This window comes from Bubalus kerabau, chromosome 15 (genome assembly GCF_029407905.1).
Source record: "Bubalus kerabau isolate K-KA32 ecotype Philippines breed swamp buffalo chromosome 15, PCC_UOA_SB_1v2, whole genome shotgun sequence".
NCBI classification, from domain to species: Eukaryota; Metazoa; Chordata; class Mammalia; order Artiodactyla; family Bovidae; genus Bubalus; species Bubalus kerabau.
The window spans coordinates 24,531,989-24,555,091 of record NC_073638.1 but is presented as its reverse complement, the minus strand read 5'-3'; the positions used below and the strand labels follow the sequence as shown (position 1 = coordinate 24,555,091).

The following is a 23,103-nucleotide window of genomic DNA, read 5'->3' as shown; positions in this document are numbered from 1 at the left end:
GAAGGCAGTAAACACCTGATCTTTCCAACGGAGGAATCCAACAGCCATTGTCTGGTCTCACTCTGCATTTATATCATCCCAGTCTTATAAAAGGTTAATAATTTCATAAAGCTAAAAGTGCCACCTCTCACAAAAGGATCTATCAGAAAGGTCAGAGTCACCTCAGTTCCCAGCACTGCTCAGTGATTAAAAACCCCTGGAAAACTGAAAGCACTAGAAGGGTCCTCGTTGAGTTTCCTCTCTTTCCATCAGTGGCTGAGCAAATTCAAGAGAAGGGAGGCCAGCCTGCCAACCCCCAACCCCCTCCCCCACCCTCACCGCCAAATTCGCACATATGCTCTATGACCACATCCCATTACCAGCAGGATAAAATGCTTCCTAGAATCAGTTTTGGTTTAAACACTTTTGTCATCCAGCCAAGCCAGGACTACAAAAATTAAATAAATCTCAAATATGTTCCAGCGTCCTCAGGATAAGTCACCTATCATGCCTACCATATTATTAGACACTAAAGGCAGTGGAGAAATCATTTTTTGACTTTGACACCTGGGCCTTTCAATCAGTTGCATAGGTCCAGCTTCATTCACTTTCTCCAGGTTTGAGCTGGTACTCAACTCACCAAGCCCTCCTGCCCATCACCTCCACCTAATGTTAAGCGTCACCTTGGGCTGAACACAGCAGACAGAGAGATGACTGGATAAGCCATTTACCAACCCGTGGAACACAGAAAGGAAAGCAACGCTTTGCCACTGTTGATTAAGGAGGACCTGACAATCTGGGTTAAACACACGAACAAACAAAAATCAGGGCTCAGAATATCTCCGTGTCGTTAAGAGATCATCTCGCCCGTCTTCGGGACCCCAGTGCAGGGCAGCAGCTCAGGGGTGGTGCCTCCAGGGTGCTCAATAAGGAGCTCGTGTTTCCTTTCAGATCTTTAACTCACTTTCTGGCTAAACAAAGCAGAACTGACTGTTTACGTGTGTGCATTTGAAGTCACAGAACACTAACCGGGCTGGAGACAGAAGAATGCTTCTTAGGTGTAGGGACACTAGGAGGGCGTGTGCCACTGGCAACCCAACTGCACCAACACAATACACGCTTTACACCCTGACAACCAAACGTATTTGAAATATATTTTATAACCACTGAATCCCTAAGGCAAGGACAGAAGCTGTGTCATTGGTGCTCTTTTCCAAAATGGAAGACCAAATGAAAGATCTGGACTGCTTCCCTACTCTCTCCAAAGCTGACCCCTTACCCTAACACACGCACGCACACACACACACTCACACACACACACACACTTTCACTCACTTGAGTTGACAATGCACAGCTCCAAGAACCATTAACTCACCAGCAGGCTGGGTCACAAGACAATAGCATTATCCATTAGTTAAAATACAACCCCACTGGAGACTGAGATTAAAATGCTTATTTACTGTCGGCCACAGATATGTTTCTTGTTGCATTTTCCTCTTATTGTTGGAAAAGCATTTATCAGAGAGGATCAGGAGTCTGGAGGGAACGGAACTGGTGTGAGCCAGGTACCCGGAGAAGAGATAATCTAAACAACACCTACACTTCCTTATTATAAGCTACACTCCTTCTTTTAACTGACCACATCATAAACATTCTAAAATATATTTATGATCTACATGTTCAGGGGGTCAGAGTTATCTACCTCCCTTCTTCAACGGGGGGAAGAAAAAAGTAGCCTGTGAGACCACTGTTTAGAAGGGCAATTCCATACTTAGAAAAACTAAAATCAATATCTGTTGTCGCACTTCTCTCTCCCCCTCAGTAAGATCGTGGTTGTTTTAGGAGGATATAAGCTTCTGAAATGCAGCCTTAACAAACAAAACATTGCTCAACTGTTCCAGAGGCAGGTGTCATAAACAAGCAGCCACATGGCAAACATATTGATTTCCCAGTCCTTATCTCACGGCAACCAGTGCTCAGTTACCAGGCTTCTTTAATATGTAATTTACTGCAGGGGAAGGACAGCAGGGCCCAGGATGTCTGAAATATTTACTGGAGAATTCGGCGGTGGCATGGAGGCTTCCCACAAGGGGTGGCGACATGCAAGCAACTATGAAACCTGGCTTGAAAACCACAGTTGATCAGTTTCCAAACTGTTGAACGAAAAGGCTTGACCTCACCCCTCTCGTCCTAGCCAACAACCCATGACTCTGGCACCATTGATCTTCATCAACTATGTTCAGGCTCTGAAAACCTAGCTTCCCGCCGCTGTTATTTACATACAGACGTTTAATTTCTGCCAAAACACTACAAATAAATTACCTTTTATCTGTTACATGGGTTATACTGGACCCTTCACTTGCTTCGCAGCCCACCTGACTCAAGACAAAAATAAAGAGGACCCCGGCAGGGTGCGGATTTCAAAAGCTCCCATGCCTCGTGAGAGTGTCGGAGTTGGGTTTTTTTTTTTCCCCCTTTTAATTTAAGTCAGACTTCTTACATATCCCAAGCTGCAAAGCACCAAAAAAGATCCAACGCTAATTAAAAGCAATCAATGTATGGTTACATTAAGTGGGAAAGCAGTTCTGTGTCTGGCGTTAAAGGTTGTAGGTTTAAAATAAACCTAGAAATGCCAAAGTTAAGCATTTTCAGATCAGCGCCAAGGCGCCCACACGCCTGGTACTATATATACGGCGAGCCCCATACCTACACATGCTGCCCATTAAACCCTCAGACGCACAGAACGAGGCTGCTGGCTGCAACGCCACCACGGGGTAGAGGAAACTTCCATTTCCAGAACTGATATTTTCATCTTGAGATGCTAACTTATTTGGGCATAGATTTTTTTCACTGTGAATTTCCTTAGGAGTTTTAAATCTTTCATTTAACTAAAAATCCAACTAAGAGGAGCTGAAAAGTTTCTGCTCAGAAGCTCACAAAAATCTCTGGCTCTGTCTGCAACCCTTGGCGGGGGACGAGACTCACCACAGATGGGGAACAGAAAGCTTCTAAAAACCTGGCCATACAGGTACAAAGTCAAAAAGCATAAACACCTCTTCCACAATTTTCAGAAATTTTGCAAACCCAGAATGAATTTCCTTCCTCACTGAAACCTCCCTGTGTTTGTAAAACCACAGACATTTTTAAAAATTATTGACGTAGAATAAAAATCAGGGGGGGAGATTTTCCTCAGCCTTCTCTCTGGGAAGAGGTCAACCAGAGAAAGTATCAGAGCCAAAAAGGGGAGACTTTTCTAGAACCACATGAGTAATAACAACACAGAGCCTCAGCAAGTAATCATACCACCTGAGAGGTAGATGAAAGCATTTTATCCTGCTGATAAACAATACTGATGGTTTAAGGGTGCCAGGCTACTGGCTGATAATCAGCACTATATCTAGGTAACTGTTTCTTTAACATTTAGCAGAGGGCTTTTAACAGTATGATAACCTAAGTGTTTTCCAAGAAATTTTGTTTCAAAAGCCAGGTATCGGAATTAATGTAATTTTTTATCATGGTAAATCAGACATTACATTAAAATGTACTATTTTAGCTATTTTTAAGTGCATACGTCAGTGGCACTAAGTGCATGCAACCACCACCATCATCCATCCACAGAATGTTTTCATCATTCCAAACGGAAACTCTGTCCCCATTAAACACTAACTCCCTATTCCTACCCCCACCAGCCCCGGTAACCTCTATTCTACTTTCTGTCTCTACGAATGTGCTTCTTATAAACCTAGATACTTATAGAAATGGAACCACACAAGACTTACCTTTTATGTCTGACTTATTTCATGTAGAATAATGTCTTCAAGGATCAGCCATGCTACATCAAGTGTATGTGTCAGGACTTCCTTCCTTTTTAAGGCTGAATAATATTCCACTGAATGTATTTACCACATTTTTATCTATCGATTCATCTGTCAATGGACACTTCCACTCTTTTGTTATTGTGAATAATGCTGCAACTAACGTGGGTGTACCAGTTATCTGTTTAAGTCCCTGCTTGCCATTCTTTTGGGTTCATACCCAGAAATGGAACTGCTCATGAAACACATTTTTGTTCCCTTAAAAGGAATCTGTTGTTTGTGTTTTGGTCTCCAACACCTTCATCAGAACCAAAACAAAAAAAAAAGTCAGAATCAATTTGGAAAACTGCAGTCAACAATGTTGCTAAAGCAGAAGGCCATGCAGAGAGTGCCTCTGAGGTTACAAAAGTGCCAGTGAAGTGTGACTCCGGCCACAAACTGGGAGCTGCAGCTGAAACCCTTCACTTCCTCGCTTGAGGGGTGAGAGTTTCACGTTCAACACCAGAAGTGCACCTGAATAGAGGGAGGATTTGTAGGGTACGAGGATTGTAGCTCAACGCTTAATGAATGATCTGAATATGCCATTACTGCCTGGCACCTTTATGAGCTAACAGTGTTAAAAACTCAGGCATATTTTTCTGACATGACCTTATTTAAACCTGCTGGAGACTTACTGTACTAAGCAGCATGTGAAAACTAGCATGCTGACATTTCAGGTCATGCAAACATGCAGGAGACTTCCGAGGTCTGTTCTCTCATCTCCTAACAGCTTAATAACTTAAAATGCCAAGGTAAAAAATTACATGTATATCTTTTAGGATACACATGTTTAGAGGTCTATCTCACCACAAATCAAAAAATCATAGACAATCCAAACTCTCCAAATTAATGAAAACCCGGACATTAGCTTTCCACCATCCAAAGCCTGGCAACATATTTCAGCTCCACTAGAGATAAAATGAGAGACAAGAGAAAAGGCAATTTTAGGTTCCTCCAAGGGAAGTCGCAGCTTTAATATTAAAATGGCCCTGGGATGTTCAGACTATGAGGAATTTACTTTTTCATAGAACAAACTTTTCTTTTAAACTCCTTTTTTTTTTTAAATACAGTGTCTTAAGTAGATCTTTTGGAATTTACAAGATAAATACTGGTAATTTGATTCTTATCTTCTCTAAATCCAATTCTAAGCCAATTTTGTGTAAAGGACACTAATTATAGCCTACAGGGAGAGAAAAGGTAACCTATCAGAGCGAATACATTTGAAACATTTAAAAGGCTATGGGACCCTGAAAAGTTAAATAGATTTCAAATCTATCGGAGTAAGAATAACAACTAGTTAAATGGAAATTATTCTCAGGCCCTGGTCTACTTACCATGGGCCCTTCAGAGTCTTGTCAATACAGCACCCAAGGGCGCTCAGGCTAAAGGGACCTAGGGTTACCCTACCACTGGCCTAGGCCTGGCAGTGGCTTTTTAAAGACCCAACCTTGATGAGCAACACTACAAGAAAAGAGCAAATCGGATCTTCCTGCAAAGGGCTGAACTCTGCCTTGCTAACGGGTCTCCCCCTCCCAGCTCCATATCCATGCCGAGGAAACTGGTTGCATAAGCTGCTGTGCTTTTCCAAACTCAACCCCACATACGGCAACGCCAGGGACTGGGGGCTGTGTGCATGCGCATGGCCACTCCTACCCCTTCCCGTTGTTTTTCTTGGCCTTGATCACCAGAGACAGTCATGCTACGAGGATGCCATAAACCCCACCTGACGTTTCTGGCAGCTTTAAGGACACCAGGACGGGCAGAGAGGCCCCTGGCCCCCGTGGAGTTGAGCCGCAGCAGCTCGCAGCCTGGTGCAGTAGCTGTAGGGCCCTGACTGGCTCTGGGCTGAAGGAACCCAGACGGGTGGAGGGATCAGTGAAACCCTCGGGAGGCCTTGGCTTTGGGAAACTCTGGCTCCCGCTCACTGACACTCAATGGGCTGATGGCTCGAAACATCTCACTAGAATAGCTTTCATTTCAGGACCCCTCCAAGCACAGAAGCCTCCGTGGACCAGCAGCCTTGCATACCCGACTGAGGGCTGACCAGATGCGAACCCACCCCATCCCACCCAAGGGAAAAGGGACACCTTCTCTAACTCATAGAAAATCACTGTGTGGAGTGCTGGCAGCCAAGTTTGAGACCACACAGAAACTTCCTGAGCAGCAGTGACTCTCGGGAGGCCCCTTTCCATTGTCTGCACACCCAAGTTCCCCCTCTGACTCCCAGAAGCCGGGTGCCCAATCGGTCACAACACTGCAGTTCATGGGGTGGCCTGTGCCCTCACCAACCGTAAAGGAAACTAAACCTTTCTGAGCGGCCTGTGTGAATGAACCAACATCTCAGACTACTGGTGGACTAATCAGGCATGCTCTCCTGAAAAGTCCAAAAATATACTTTTAAGGGCCGATGTGGAAGAATTTAACCAGACAAGGGCTTCAAGTCTGAATCAATGACATCATCACTATTTCAAATGCAGCAAGACAGAGGGAAAAAGTGTCTCTTGACAACGCAAGAATCATCCAGAACCATTCCTCATGTATGACAGATAGTCCCAAAGAGCTAGTGTGAGGCCTTTTTTATAAACCATCTAGAAAACAGACGTGGGTTAAGTGGGAGAAATAAGGTTCTCCATGTTTCTTACAAATTAGTCCCTCAGAGAAGCCAGGCAGCAGAGAAATCAGTGCTGGCTAAGAAGGAAAACCCCCTTGGCTGTGTCTTTCCAATCTTTTTCTCCTTTCAGCTGGACAGGACGTAGAAATGGCCTGAAGGGTGAACACACAGTAAGGAGATTTTCTGAGGCTCTTTATAAGTGTATTAAGGCTCCACCACCCTTCTCCGGGCCTTTTGCACACTCCCTCGAGGTGTCTTCTTGCTTCTGCTTGTGGCTGTTTATTAACTGCCTCTTGGGAAGATGGGCGAGAACATGAGGGGGTTGCCCCCAAAAGAGAAGCCGGGGTGGTACGTGTAAGGGGGCAGGGAGGTGCAGAAAACAAAAGCTGAGAGGGAGATGGCCCCTCTGTAGCTGGGGAATACCAGCTTCCCCAACTGCACGACCACCCAGGGCTTCCAAATGTCCCGAGGCTCTCTAAACAGGCTTGAATTTAGCCATTCTGTGCCACCGCTAATCTGTGGCCCTGATTTTTGGTTCTGGACATTCAAAGATAGAATTAAAGGGCAAAGGCAAAGACACCTGAGGCTTCCACACCTATCTGCACTCAACCACTGGAGTTACAGCAGGTCAATGAGGAAAACACTGTCGGGCTTCCAGGATTTACAATGCACGGTAGGTACTTGTGGTTTTTTTTATCTCCTTTTAACAGGTAATTTTGGGGTGGGGTGTGGCATGGGTGTGCTTTCATCTGTTCCACAATCTCGAACCTTAACGTTTTGAATGTTCTTCTGGAAAACTTCTCTTCCCTTGATCAAGTAACGCAGACCAGAGGGTGACAAGGATAAAGAACCCCAAGAGCCAGGGAGGATGCAAGGAAGGCTGGGGTCACTACAAAGTGGGGCCCCCAACCTGGCTCCTCAGACTGAGAAAGGGACTGTGGCTGGTTAGTTTGAAAGAAAAGAACCCTATGTGAGCCAACCCCACGTGTTATCTGACCCAGAGGTTACAACAGTCCTATACATCGGGCAGATGCTATCACTGCCCCCATTTTATAGATGGGATTAACGAGGGGAGGCAAAATCAGGAAACGGCAGCTACAAGAATACAAGAGCTCATGGAAGTTGACTCGCTGCCCATGAAATTGCTCTTTGCAGAGAGGAGAGTGGGGGAGGAGACTGGGGTGCCCGCTACACTTTACTCCCAACCATAGCTCCTGTGAGACCAGGGGCCCACTAGGAGAAACCCTGAGGAGAAAGGAAGGCTTTCCTCCAATAAAATCGAGAGGATCAAGATGTGCAGTGCCCGCCCCTGCCCCCACCCCCAGACTGCAGAATTAGCCCTAAGGAGCAGCCCAGAGCTGTCTCCACACACACAGGCTCAGAATCCCAGCGGCGACCCTCGCCCTCTCGCCCTCGGCCAGCCCAGGCCAAACTGCTGGTGACAAAAATCCCTTCAGAGCTCCGGGTGCCCCCACCTTTTGTAGCAAGCCCTGGAAGGCCTGAGTGCACAAACACAGCGCCCTTTCACGGCAGCCTCTCGGGGCTCCCGTTTCACTGGGGCCGTGAAAGAGAGTACTGTAAATAAAAGAGGCCTGGCTGACCTGTCCCAGCCCCGGCCCTCCGGCTCCTCGACTGTAACAGAGCTGCCGGTCAGCAGAGCCTCAGGGGCGCTGCACGGCCCCACACCCACTGGGTACCATGGGGCAGGAAGACCCTGGCTGGTCTGGGGGTGTCAGGGAGGAGGGGTGCACAGGCGTGGCCAGTCTCAGTGACTTGGAGGCATTTAAGCACGTGTTTCAATGGCTGCAGGAAGATCAGCTCAGAACACCAGTGCATGACTGGTTGAGGAGAGGGGGGAGGGGAGGCCATTTGGTTTTGTTCTCTTTGTCCAGTCAACTGGACAAAAGCAAGGAGAAGGGGAGTGGGCGGAGAGACGGGAGTCCACCCTGATCACAGCCACAGGACACCATCCCCGGGAAGCTAAAGAAGCAGAAAGGAACCAACCGTATCACACTGGGTACAGTTACATAATTACAAGAAAACATCAAGCAAAGAAAGGTAAGATAAGATTAGGAAAAAGGAAAAAGGCACAAGGAAGTACAGAAGTAGCAACCCAACTCTCATCCCCAGAAACAGAGGCCAAACCCCACACAGGAGACGCTCAGCCCAGAGCTGGTCAGCAAGGCAGTGATGGAAGTTGGCACAAACAGGCTAGGAGAATTCACTTCTATTGGCTATTTGACGGAGCTTAGGGAAAGACGCGAGAATATGATGAAAGGTTCTCTATTAAATGCCTGTAGCTTGTCTTCTCTGCAGCCAGGTAGGAGGACAAAGATGTAAGGACCTTGAAACACCCCATGACACCCACTGTAATTTCCACTAACTCCACCTTGGGAGGGAGCGGGGGATAAAATCAGAAACTTGGAGGACAAAACAAATAAGCAGAAACAACAAAGTCAGATACATTTTGCTTAAACTTCCCACAAAGATAAAATGCTGCAGGGGAAAAAAAAAAAAAAGGCAGAAAGAATCTGAGAGTTTGGTAGAAATATTAGTTATCTTACGAGAAAAGGGCATTAGTTATCTTACGAGAAAGGGCAGACAGCCATAGGGCATACACCCCTATCTTGGCCAGGAAAGCCAAGGTCTCAGACCTTTCTTACTGACAGCCCGGAGCTGGTCCACACGGCATCTAAGAAAATGAAGAAGTCCTTTTTTAAGTTTGCCAATGAGCTTCCCAGGATGGAGGGATCATAAAGCCTGAGTCTCTAAGCCATGGACAGGGAAGTTCTTACCCAGACCTCAGACAAGCCCCAGACAAGGCCTCAACCACACAGGCTCTCCAAAACTACCTTCTGACCACCGGAAAGTCCAGGCATTTCTGTGATGTGGGGCTGGCGGACAGGAGCCTGGGAGCTCTCTGGCTAGGCCACGCTTCCCTCCTTCGCTTCCCAAACCACCAACAGCCTCCCAGGGCCAGCGAGGCAAGGCCTCAACTCAGAGAAACCCCAAAGTTCAAGAGGCCACCCTGTCTTCCCACCCACTCTTTGCCTCAGGCCCCTAGAAATATAGCAAGGGCATTCTTCCTGGCCCTCTCAGGCATCGAATGACAAGAATGGCTTCACCCCACAGAAAATATACCTCACCAGGGAGACAGTACCTCATCCACAACCATCCACAGCATGTCACGGCAGGGGACGGAAGAGAAGATCGGAGGGAGCCATGCTGAATGACCTAAGGGCACTCCATCACGCTGGGCCTTCAGGTACCTGCCCGTGAAATGGGCACGAGACTATTGGCACCGCTTTTCAGGCCCGAAGGCCACGAGCTGAACTAGATCATCTCTTTGTGTCCCTTCCAGATCTAAGATCTTGATTACAGGAACAATCTCAGCAGCAAACAAGAGCCGCCAAGTGACCCAGAATCAGCCATTTCCTGCCCTGAGCCTGGCCGGATGCCCCAGGGAGGCTGCGAGTGGAGTTAGAGACCTGCACCTGCCATCCGGGTGCCTATAAAACCCGTGGACCTTTACAATGCAAACACTTTGGGACTTACTTGCCAAGTCGAAAAGGACAGAAAAGGGAAGGAGCCGTCCAGCCGCCCTGCCCCTCTCATCTCGAGATCTAGCTCATACCTACACCAGGTTCGCCAGGCCAGCAGAGAACACACAGCACTCTGGCAAACTCAGGTGCAAAAGGATGATTCCCCTGAGCCCTTCAGGACAGGAGCCAGATGGTCCCCCCTCTGCCTCCTCACCAGCTAGCTCAACGGCCTCTGCCTCTCCCCGTCTATGCCTGGTCTGGAACAGGGACGATTTCTAGTGACCGAGAGCAGGCTGATCCCTACCCCTAGGTCTTGGGGATCAGAGGCGCCCTCTACAACTCAACCCACTGAACACATCACAGGTAACCACCCTGTGCCAGGCTGGGCACTGGGAGGAAGAAAAGCCAAAGTCTCAGCTCTCTTACTGGAGCGATGGTATGGAATTCAGTGCAGTAGTACCAGCGTGCTCACCAGGTGAGCAGGTGCAGATGAGAAGTCCTTATATGAGTCCTTCCCTTCAGGATCAGCCCCTTCCAGGTTCCCTTAACCCACAGGGAATCCCCAGCGGAACCAGCGAATGTCCACCCCCTGGGCCCTGCCACCCCTCCCAGCAAAGCTCTCCCTGACACCTTTGCTCCTAGGATTGCTGCTCACTGGAATGTGGATCTCCTCTGGGGTGCTGGAGGGTGAGGGAAGAGGAGGATCCAGTTGCAGGGGCTCGTGGCTCTTGGCCCCGGGGGCCTGCTCATTGTCACCTCGTGGGTAAAGGCAGGCAGTTGTATACTGTCTGCCTGCGCTTACGCAACAAGGCACTGTATCCACATTCCCAGCCACCTCCCTCCTTCACACAGCGTTCGCACACCCCAGCCCTTGCTGCTGCCTGGCCGATTCCTGCCGTAATAAAGATGCCAATTAGGACAAATTTGGCACCGATCAAAAAAGGGGTGGGGGAAAGCAGACAGAAAAAAGAAAAGATAAAAGAAAAAGCTCCAAGCAAAGATAGTTCTGCTTCGACAGTCCCCAAGCCTGGGCCCACTTTCTGGGTTTTCTTTTTACTACCAGCTTTGCCTTGATGGCTCACCATTAGGTGCTGTTGTGATTGTTCAGTCACTAAATCGTGTCCAACTCTGTGAGCTCATGGGCTGCAGCATGCCAGGCTCCTCGGTCCTCCTCTGTCTCCCGGAGTTTGTTCAAATTCATGTCCATTGAGTGATGGACATGCTATTTAACTATCTCTAACTCCTATGGTTTTTCCAGTAGTCATGTATGGATGTGAAAGTGAAAGTCAAGTCGCTCAGTCGTGTCCGACTCTTAGCAACCCCATGGACTACAGCCCACCAGGCCCTCCGTCCATGGGATTTTCCAGGCAAGAGTACTGGAGTGGGGTGCCACTGTCTTCTCCGTTAACAGCGGCTAGGCATATTACATTTACTTGGAGCTGGTATACTTGGTGACAGCCTTAGTGCCCTCAGACACGACGTGCTTGGCCAGCTCCCCAGGCAGCAGCAAGCGCACGGCGGTCTGGATCTCCTTGGATGTGATAGTCGAGCGCTTGCTGTAATGCGCCAGGCGCGATGCCCCGCCAGCGATGCGCTCGAAAATGTCGTTGACGAAGGAGTTCATGATTCCCATGGCCTTGGACGAGATGCCGGTGTCCAGATGGACTTGCTTCAGCACCTTGTACACGTACACGGAGCAGCTCTCCTTGCGGCTGCGCTTGCGCTTCTTGCCATCCTTCTTCTGGGCCTTGGTCACAGCTTTTTTAGAGCCCTTTTTAGGGGCAGGAGCAGACTTAGCCGGTTCAGGCATGTCTATAATGACAACACCCAACAACACAGAAAGATCTTGAAAAAATCTTCAAGGTCTTTCAAGTGGATGTGAGAGTTGGACTATAAAGAAAGCTGAGCACCAAAGAATTGATGCTTTTGAACTGTGGTGTTGGAGAAGACTCTTGAGAGTCCCTTGGACAGCAAGGAGATCCAACCAGTCCATTCTAAAGGAGATCAGTCCTGAATATTCATTGGAAGGACTGATGGTGAAGCTGAAACTCCAATACTTTGGCCACCTGATGCAAAGAACTGACTCATTTGAAAAGACTCTGATGCTGGGAAAGATTGAAGGCAGGAGGAGAAGGGGACGACAGAGGATGAGATGGTTGGATGGCATCACTGACTCAGTGGACATGAGTTTGAGTAAGCTCTGGGAGTTGGCAATGGACAGGGAAGCCTAGCATGCTGCAGTCCATGGGGTCGCAACGAGTCAGACATGACTGAGCGACTGAACTGAACTGAAATAAACCCTTAGTACTACACTGCAGATATTCAGAAAGCTCAGCCCACCCATTTCATAATAATGCCACCATCCATCAGACAACCTCCAGTTCACTATGCAACAAGATTCGTTGAACACTTACAATATCCAGGGCATGGTACTGGACTTGGGGGAAAGAGGAGAGGAGGAGGGATGGCTATGGAACTGAAGAGCACCCAGATGGTACTCAGAAAGGGTGTCGGAGGGAAGAAATGAACAGAAGTGGCAATAATAAGCATCAAGTTTTACCTATACCCCTTTGCATGGGAGGTTTCCGAGGGCATCTTATTTCCCACTGGCAGCCAAGGGGAGGATGCACCAAGAAAGGCTGGGAGGAGATAGATTTTGTGATTGAACTTGAAATCTCTGGCCCTGCTGTGATGAGTAGAGAAGTTACAGCAGTTGAAGGAACAAGTCTGATGCAATAGTAACATGTACTGAGCCTCCATGTGCTGGATGATGGGCTAAAAGGTTATAACTCAGACATGAAAAACATGGTCCCTCCGCTTGAGGGGCATATATCCTAAGGCACGTGCTGAGAAAGGGAAGAAGCATAGAAACGTAGCTGGAATCTAGGATCCCTGATGGCTCTGAACACCAAGCTAAGAATTCTCCAGTTGCTTCAGAAAGAGGTAATGGCCACTGTGGGTTTTGAGCAGGGCAGCAGCATGCTCAGAGCCCTGGTCGGGAGGATGTGGTGATAAGCCACGGTCAGGGGCACTGCAGGAAGGCCGGTTGGGAGGCTGGTATATCTATCCGATCGAGAGGGAGGAGATGAGCCAGAGAGGCAAAGGGAAGGCAGAGGACACGGACAATGCCACAGTCTGAAGAAGGGGGCAGAGCCTCTGGCAGAACTTGAGGACACAGAGGAGAAGATCCCAGAGGGGCAGTGCTGAACTCAGCCTGTGCACACCAAGTTCTAGTTTCTGGCAGGACTGGTGTACCCGGCAGGCAGCTAGAAAGGCATGTGTGCAACACAGGGAAGACAAAAATACCAGCGACAGAGATCTGGAAGTCTTCCACAGAGATCAGACCACAGAAACCATGAGATGGCCAAGGAGGAGACTGGAAAGAGGAGCAGCAGTAGGGACATCATCTCAGGGCCACCTTCAGCCACCACGGACACACAGTGACAGCCCCCACCCGCCTCTGCTGTGAAGAGGAGACGCTACCAGCACTTGGCAGACGAGGAAGCAGGCCATGGGGACCAAAGTGTCTGCCCCTCAGCAAGAGGCAAAGACATGTAGAAAACAGATAACCAACAAGGACCTACCATACACCACAGGGAACTGTATTCAATATCACGTAACAATCTACAACTGGAAAGAATCTGAAAAAGAAGTGTGTGTGTGTGTGTGTGTGTGTGTGTGTGTGTGTGTAACTGAATTACTTTGCTGTACGCCTGAAAGTAACACAATACTGTATATCAACCACACTTGTTTTCTCAAAAAAATTTTTTTTAATAAAAAAGTTCACCAATGAAGATTTTAAATAAAGGCAAGCAGAGATCCTGCAGAAGTCACGTAGTAGATCACACTGCCTCTAGGGAGGGAGCTTCAGGAATCTTGAGGCGGATGGGCAGGGGGGCTGATGTTACAGAGTCCAGGAAGGTACACTGCTTTCGAGAACTAGGAGGTCACAGGCAGCCTTTGAAATAAGAGCATCAGCACAGTCACCCTGATGAAGGCTGGATGGAGATAAACCAAGGAGCATCCTGGGGCAGGAGAACCTAAGTCCAAAGCTGAGGAGAGGGAACCTGGAAGCCCAAGTATTTCTGCAACAGCACCTGGGACTTCCGTGGTAGCACAGTGGACAAGAATCCACCTGTCAAAGCAGGGGACGTGAGTTTGACCCCTGGTGCAGGAAGATTCCACGTGCTGAGAAGCAACTGAGCTGGTGAGCCTCACCTACTGAAGCCCCCCCGCACTCACAGCCCAGGCTCCACAAGAGAAGCCCACGCACCACAACCAAGAGTAGCCCCCTGCTCACCCCAACTAGAGAAAAGCCCCCGAGCAGCAACAAAGACCCAGTGTGACCAAAAATAAATAAATAAAATTATTTCTTAAAAACCCCAGCACCCACCCCCGTGGGTGGTTGTGAGAATGAAGTATATTCACGCTCATGAAGGGCTTACTCCAGAGCAGGTGCCCACTTAGCTGTAATTTATGGAATCATTGCCACATGTTCAGCAAGGCATCAGGTAGTTGAGGGACAGAGGATGGATAAACCACCATCACCGCCCTCACAGAACCTGTGCGGTAGCTGGGGAGACGAAACGCGAGCCCAAACAGCCTGGTAAGAAGGCCGTGGAGCTTATCCTGAAATGGTGTATATTTAGAAACGCTTAGAAACACTTGTCCAGGCAAGCTGGGGGGGTGGGTGAGAAGGAGCTTCCACAGAGGCCTGGGTCAGAGACCACAGAGAAAGAGGACAACTCAGGTCTGGCGGGGGTGGGGGTGGGGGTGGGGGAATAGAAAACACCCCAAACAAAAGCACTTTCATTCCAAACCCTGCTCTCCTGGAAGGCCCAGGGCTGAGTTTGAGCTGCTGTGTCATGTTTGCCAAGAGTAGAGATTGAATGTGAGAAAGGACAGGTGTGCGCCAGGTCTAAGGGGGCCCATTCAGTGTCGCTGACCAGGCGGCTCCATGAGGCAGTGAGTGTCGCTCAGTTGTGTCCGACTCTTTGCAATCCCATGGACTGTAGCCGGCCAGGCCCCTCTGTCCATGGGACCCTCCATGCAAGAATACTGGAGTGTGTAGCTATTCCCTTCTCCAGGTGATCTTCCTGACCCAGGGATTGAGCCCAGATCTCCTAAATTGCAGGCAGATTCTTAACTGTCTGAGCCACCAGGGAAGCCCCAAAGAGACAGTTCTCTCTCCCAAAGTGGGGTGTGGACTGTGGGAAGGAGTTAGGATGGGAAAGAACTTTGGGGGAAAGCCAGCATCCAATCAAGGCTGCTCATAAAGCTCTACACCACTTCCATCCCACTCCCAAATACTCAAGAGAAGGCTGGATAACAGCAGAGGGGGGTTAGCATTCTGAGCGACTTTATGGCCTCTCCTCTCCCAGGTGTGTCTTCTACGAAAATCTCAGTTACCCAACCTCCAACCAACTCAGCCTTGCCCAGAACTGCTAGCCTGGCATTCAAAGAGCTCCAAGACCTGGCCCCGATCCATTTTTTTCTGCCTGCTCTCCCATTCATCCCATGTCCATCCCCCACTCCAGCTCACTGAGCTGTCTGTGGGCCACCTGCCCAAATACATACACGGTCAGTCACCTTTTCTCACTTCCCAGCTAGAAATGGCAATATCTATCTCTACTTCTCCAAATCCTTGCCATCATCCAAGACCAGCCAAATGACACCTCCTCCATGAATCCCTCCTGAAGCTTCAATTAGAACTGTTCAATTCCTCTCCTGTGCTCCCCTAGTATCTCACTAATACAATAATTGAGCATATTTCTGATAAACACACCCACACAGAGCCATATACATGTGTGTGGCTATCATATGTTTTACTGTGAGCTCTTAAGAGGCTTTATTAACAGCTGTGTGCTACCTCACAACACTTGGTAAGCACCCAGCACACAGCAGGTGCTCAGTAAATGTCTTTTGAATTGAATACCCATGGCTAAATCCTCACTTTATTAGGGAGTTCTTTAAACTATGGTAACAGTCCATTAGTGGGTCTTGATTAACAAATGTTAAATGAAACAGGAGAGATAAAAAGAAGAGAAAAATATCAGCACCCATAACATATAATACAGATAAAGTTCTGCTGAACCTTCAGTTTCAGGTATACTTGTGTTAAGGCCTGGGTCTAGATGAAAAATGTACTGTTCTGTGGGCCACAGCCTTCATTCTAGGATAAACCAGCAAGGAAAAAAGCTAGTTATCACAGGTTTCATCCAAAACGTAACTTCCAGAGAATTCCTGGGGGGAAAGGGGTCACTACCCATTCACTCGCCCTTGACTCCACAGCTTCAGAACAGAATCATCATGGTTCAGTTCAGTTCAGTCGCTCAGTCGTGTCCAACTCTTTGCGACCCCATGAATCGCAGCACACCAGGCCTCTCTGTCCATCACCAATTCCCGGAGTTTACTCAAACTCACGTCCATTGAATCGGTGATGCCATCCAGCCATCTCATCCTCTGTCGTCCCCTTTTCCTCCTGCCCCCAATCCCTCCCCGCATCAGAGTCTTTTCCAATGAGTCAACTCTTCGCATGAGGTGGCCAAAGTACTGGAGTTTCAGCTTTAGCATCATTCCTTCCAAAGAAATCCCAGGGCTAATCTCCTTCAGAATGGACTGGTTGGATCTCCTTGCAGTCCAAGGGACTCTCAAGAGTCTTCTCCAGCACCACAGTTCAAAAGCATCAATTCTTCGGTGCTCAGCTTCCTTCACAGTCCAACTCTCACATCCATACATGACCACTGGAAAAACCATAGCCTTGACTAGACGGACCTTTGTTGACAAAGTAATGTCTCTGCTTTTCAATATGCTATCTAGGTTGGTCATAACTTTCCTTCCAAGGAGTAAGCGTCTTTTAATTTCATGGCTACAGTCACCATCTGTAGTGATTTTGGAGCCCCAAAAAATAAAGTCTGACACTGTTTCCACTGCTTCCCCATCTATTTCCCATGAAGTGATGGGACCAGATGCCATGATCTTCGTTTTCTGAATGTTGAGCTTTAAGCCAACTTTTTCACTCTCCTCCTTCCCTTTCATCAAGAGTCTTTTTAGTTCCTCTTCACTTTCTGCCATAAGGGTGGTATCATCTGCTTATCTGAGGTTATTGATATTTCTCCCGGCTTGTGCCAGGAGAAATCTTGATTCCAGCTTGTGCTTCTTCCAGCCCAGCGTTTCTCATTTGGAATTCAGACAAGAGTCACTGATCATTTTGGTAGGTCCTCTAGACTCGCCCACCAAAGCAGGAAGACCCGGCTTCAGAGCAGATCTGTAACTGGCTTTATGATTAAAAGGGGGAAATGTACAATTTAACCCTTGGCTAACTAGATGACATGCCGGAGCTGCAGTTAATCTAAACACTGTATTTTAAACCTAGAGAGCAACATTTCTAGAAGACCCAGGATCAGTCTGCTCCCAGGACTGCTAATTTGGGCCCCCTTGGAGAAGGGCAACTGATCCCTGCTAGGCTGCACAGGGCTCTGGATGCTTCCCCTTCCTGACCCTTCACCCCTCCTTCTCCCTACTCATGTCTCATCAACTCTCTCACCCTCATCTCCACTTGCTACCTGGGAATCCCACAGTCTGGCCACAGATTTCTAAACTGGTTCAAAGTCTCCCTCCTCAGAAGCGCTTATCCCTCTAAATGATGAATTTCCCAGTCCTAATTAATGCAAAGAAAGGGATGATATACATTTCTCTGTTGCTTTAACTTACAGCTAGTAAGACACTTTGAGGGAAGAGCAGCCTCTAGCTAAAGGGTCAGATAAGCTAAAATCAATATAAGCCACCACCTCGAATCTTTTAAATCACCACCTGCCCTCCCCTGACTATCCCTGAGCCAGACCCCTGCAGTGGGCACACAGCAACCACCAAGCCTACAAATGACCATCCGTTCTAGCTAATATTCAGAGAGATCATCTCCCATCCAACCCCTCATTCCTGCTACCCCCAGTGACCTATCCTACAAAAAGAAAAATCACTGCCGTCTCTGGGAGCAATCAGACAGCCAAGAACAAGGGAAATAACCTCAGGGCAGCCAGAGGAAAGAACAGAAGGCAGACACTCGGAAGACCCATTAATAGAAGTATAACATCTCAAACAACGGAGGTGAGTGTCTGGTTCTTCACCTGCTCATGTCAATGCATACAACCCTTCTGATGTCTGCAGTGATATAAAATTGACAAATCTGGAAGCACCTAAAACAGTGTTATGAGAATGGTGAAGTGAACTAAAATCATGGTATATGGCAAACCACTGCCTAACTAAGGAAGACACGTAGCTATCCTACAAAGATCTCAAAGGCTGTGGCCCAGAGTCTTTGTGACTCCAAAGAGCAGAAGTAGTGGTGGGGCTGTAAGAACTCTCTGCAAGAAGCATTGGCTGCTCAGGGAACGGCAACATCCCTGCCCTGAGGGGTCCATGGAGAGACTCAGGGGCATGGAACACACGAGAGCCTCAGAATGGGGGCTGGCCGCCAAAGTCCTTTCTAGCCTATCACCCATCACAACAGGGCAATGCCAGAAGCCAGGACGCTAGACCCCATCATCCTTTCAAGAGCGGGGGACACATGCTATGGCTCACTTATCCATCTTGAAAGTGGCTGGGAAAGACAGAAAGAAGAAGGCAAGCACAGTACAATTATTTTCTAGCGTGGCTCCCTGGACCCAGCCACTGGGATAGTAGAAAAGCTGGCCTGGGGTTGAGGTTCCAGGACGGGGGCTTCTAGTCAAGTTGTCATTGTGGTTTAGTTGCCAAGTCGTGTCCTATTCTTCCGCGACCCCATGGACAGTAGCCCACTGGGTTCCTCTATCCATGGGATTTCCCAGGCAAGAATACTGGAGTGGGTTGCCATTTCCTCCTCCAGAGGATCTTCCCAACCCAGGGATTGAACCTGCATCTCCTGCACTGGCAGCTGGATTCTTTACCACTGAGCCACCAAGGAAGGCCCCCTCCGGTCAAGTCCCCAAACCGAATTCTCCAAGCTGGCCTCTAGGGACCCGGGGATATCAGGCAGGGAAGGAGAATGTTTTTCTTGCCTGGTTTAGGAACTGCTTGTTTTCCGTCGTTTTGGGCTATGGGCGGTAGGTGCCAAGCAAGACTGTCCCCCTTTCAGCTTCTCTTTTTTAAGAAAGACAAAGGAGAAAAACAAAACAAGCAAACAGCCGTAGCCCAAGCCCAAATGTGCACTGTGGGCGGCCTACATGAGCTTCCTTTATCCAACCACAAAAAGGCATCAGTGGAACCAGCGAGGGGCCCTGGAACGGCCTTTCCCAGCAAGGGCCCACTCCTCCGTTGAGGTTAGCAGTTAACCAGGGGCCGGGAGCCGCGGGGCCAACAGACCGAGCCCCTCTTACACAACGCAGCCCTTATCTCCCCCAGCCGCTGTCGCTCTGCAGACGCGGGCTTCGGCTGCAACCACAGCCCAGACTGGCCCACGGGAGATACCGGCCCTCCGCTCGCTATCAGGCAGGCAAGCGGGGCGACGGACGGTTAGACTGAGCTCAGACCTTCAGGTTTCTATTAAAAGAGCGTCAGACGGCCGGTAACAGTCCAGCTGGCCAGCTTTTCATGGTGGTGGTTCCTCTGATCCCAGGGCTGCAGTCCCCTCTCCCCAGGGCCTCTCCCAGCCCCTCCGCCCACCGAGAAGAGGTGGCAACGGTCCATTTCATGTCACGTCATTCCATCTTGGTAGATGCTGGGTGCAAGACGCAGGGAGAGGGGCTGATGATTAACTGCTAAACAAACTCCTTTGCAGATCTGAAGGCAGAAACAGCCAGGGTAGCTTGGGAGCCAGGACACCGGGGGACAAGACGACCAGCCGGGACAGCTCGGACCTTGCCACTTTCCTCCTCAAACACCTTCAGAGGCTCCTAACTGCCCCAGGATAAAGTCCCCGAACTAACAACAGTTACGTTTATTGAGCAACTACCTTGGTCCAGGTCCCATGCAGAATGTGTTAACTGCATTATCTGAAATCCTCAGGCAAGCCCCCATGACATCCCGCATGATAACCCCACCGTAGGATGAGGAAACCACAGCTGACAGTGTTTCGGGCATGTGGCCAAGATCGGAGTCTACACGCGGCAGCGCGACAATCCATCCTCAGGCCGCCGGTGTTCTCCCCATCCTTCCACCCTGCCTTGTCCCCTCCCTAGCCTGGCACTTTCTGGCACCCCCACCTGACCCCAACCTACCATTCCAGTATTAACCACCCTCATTCCAGCCAAAGAGAGTTGTATTATCCAGGATCCCAGCATTTACCGCCATTGCAACCCCACAGTTTTTCCGAAGAACACTAGCTACATTTCTCCCCCATCCAGAAAGCCCCACAAGGCCAGACACTCTTGTCTTGTGCACCACTGAATTCCAGGGGCCTAATCTGGGGCCCCTCACACAGTAAGTGTGCAACAACAACAAAAATTTTTTTAATTAAAAATGAATCCCTCCAGGTGGAAGGCATTTCATCTCTGAATTGCCTTGTGTTTTTTCTTTTTCCCTGTATATCTGCCATAATCTTTCCATTTTCTACTTTCTCTCATAAGTTATCAATCTACTCATACACATTTGCAGTATTTTAACTCAACTGCTCACGTTATAAGCTCCTCAAGGGCAAGTCCCAGGTCTTACCGATACTCAAAACCCCAAAGCAGTGCACCACCCGCAAATCTAAAGAATTCAGTGCACACTAGTCCACTCGGCCTGAGCGGGAGAGAGGTTAATGAGAACCCCACAAGGCCAGTCACCACGCCAAAAATCCACGCCACACAGCCAAAAATCCACACCACACAGCCAAAGATCTGAAACTGCCCTTAAGTAAGATTCTATTCTTACCCTACTTTAACTCCTCCTTGGGGGTAGAAGCAGGGAGCACACCCCAGCAGTCACTGGGAGGTTTGTGAAGAAGGAATTAAAGTAGGCAGGGATATGGATTCTAGTCCTTACTAATTTGCTACGTGACCTTGAGTGAATCACAGCGCCTCTCTGAACCTCCATATTTTACATCCTAAATGAGCATGCTGAAATAAACAATGTATGGGTCCTTCCCGGTCTCTCAGTCTATGATTACTGGTCACCTTGAGAACCCACAGCTGGGAGGCAGGTGAGGGTTCTGAGAGCTTTCCCTCCACAGCAGGTGAGAAGAGGGGTGAAGACTGGGGGCGCACAGAACCCCCCTTGCACCATTCCTCAACCTTCCAGAAATAAACCAATCCTAGCGAGAGAATAAGCCAGTCTCTCTCATTAGGAAGGATGACAACCAGGATTTGAATATGGATCGGAAGTAAATAAAAGGGAGAAAGCAGATACCGAAATAGATTTTCAATAACTAACTTCCCTCTGGTTAAACCTGAATTTTTTCCCACATATGTATACTTTCACAGATCCAGTCGGGGAGCATTCAAATTAGCACCACCTGGCCTTAAATACTGCGCAAAACACATAGTAAGCATTTTGCTTTTATTTATGACATCAATGGTTTCAATGCAATGACTCATCCTTCCTCTTTAACACTCGGTCCTAATATGTTTTACTAAAAATAATGTAGAAAGCGAGGAGAGAGAAGGAGAGGGTCTGAGCATTACCCCCCTCTCCGACCCCCTGCACAGCCAGGTCACAAAAGATCCAGGTCTGACTGACAATCCCAAGGTGAATGGGACTGACTGACAGCCAGTGGTGGTTCCCACGGAGAGGCAAGTCAAATACTCCTCCCTCCAGCCTCTCGGTGTTAAGGCCAAGTAAGGATGTCAGAAAAGGGGACTAACCACACTGAGGATGTGCCGGGCACCAGGACAGGATTTCAACACACGAGCTCCTTTAACCTTCCCAAGAGACGGAAGTCAGGATTCACTGGGGCCCCTCAAGCCTCCTGTGCCCGTCCCCTAGGAGAATATATGTCCAAACTCAATCCATTCTTCCTGACTCCCAGCAACACTGACTCGTGATGGGCTAGATTTTTTTTTTTTAAACACCAGAAGTGCCTCTTGGGAGCCCAAACTCACAGGAGGCCAAACCACAAATGCAGAAACACTCCAGCAATGAGATGAGTCTGCCCCAGTGGGGGCGCAGTCAGTGGCAGTGACTCCTTCAGGGTCATTGGCGGTTGGAAGTCACAAGTCCCTTGGCCCTGTTCACCTCCCACCCAAGAAGTAAGGCCCCATGCACCCTGGGCTGAGCTAACATGCCCTCTCTACACACTCTCTCCAAAAATCTGCCTTCAGAGTCAGCCACAGTCACCCATGTCATCACGTATTATATTCACCAGATTTGTCACTGAATTATTTCGACCATTTCCAAAAGTCAAATCTACCCTCCCAGAAGACGAGGCAAAAGAATGTGGCACAGGCTTCAGAAAGGACTCCGAAAGATTTCAAAAATGCTTGGGGCCTGGGCCACATCAGAGGATTCAGTGATCACTTATGAGATACAGAAGCTTCTTTGCAAGTAGCACTTCACAAATGGAGACCTTCATATTCACTATGTGCTCAAATTTGTTTGTTTGCTTAATTACTAAGTCGCGTTCAACTCTTTCTCGACCCCCTGGACTGCAGCACACGAGGCTCCTCTGTCCATGGGATTTCCCAGGGAATAATGCTGGAGTGGGTTACCATTTCCTTCTCCCGGGGTTCTTCCCGACCCAGGGATCAAACCTGAGTCTCCTGCATTGGCAGGGGGATTCTTTACCACTCAGCCACCTGGGAAGCACTCAAATTATTCATCTATTATTTCACCTGCTGACTGCTAGCACAAGATCAGTCAGTACTACCTTCCACTTAGCAGTGCCCAAAACAAATGATTTCACTGGTTTCTTTCATCGTTGCTCCCTTGGGCCAAAACAGAAGGCTTCTAAGAGCCTAGGCTTCTAAGGTTCAGTAGTGCCTATTTATACAGTGCCTTCTCTCGGTTATACCTTTTTTTTTGGCCATACTATGCAGCTTGTAGGATCTTAGTTCCCTGACCAGGGATGGAACCCAGGCCCACAGCAGTGAAAGCATCAAGTCTTATCCACTGACCCGCCAGGGAATTTCCTCTTTAAACATTATTTTATCCAAATAACCACCTAAAAGGTATATACTGGCCACATTTTTTTTTTTTTTTTTTTTTAAAGAGAACAAGGAAATAA

At 48.5% G+C, this 23,103-nt stretch overlaps 2 protein-coding genes across 3 annotated transcripts in view; both read right to left on the bottom strand.

Moving 5' to 3' along the window:
- The window catches only part of ZBTB16 (zinc finger and BTB domain containing 16), a 207,222-nt gene that overhangs the window by 165,438 nt on the left and 18,681 nt on the right, over positions 1-23,103 (bottom strand). The gene's annotated exons all lie outside the window — the stretch shown is intronic.
- The window catches only part of LOC129628650 (histone H2B type 1-C/E/F/G/I-like), a 30,442-nt gene continuing 7,649 nt past the window's right edge, over positions 311-23,103 (bottom strand). Inside the window, exon 2 of the mRNA XM_055548127.1 lies at positions 311-13,944. Within this exon, the coding sequence (XP_055404102.1) occupies positions 11,416-11,796 (381 nt within the window). The 5' untranslated portion in view covers positions 11,797-13,944 and the 3' untranslated portion in view covers positions 311-11,415. The remainder of the gene's footprint in view (positions 13,945-23,103) is intronic.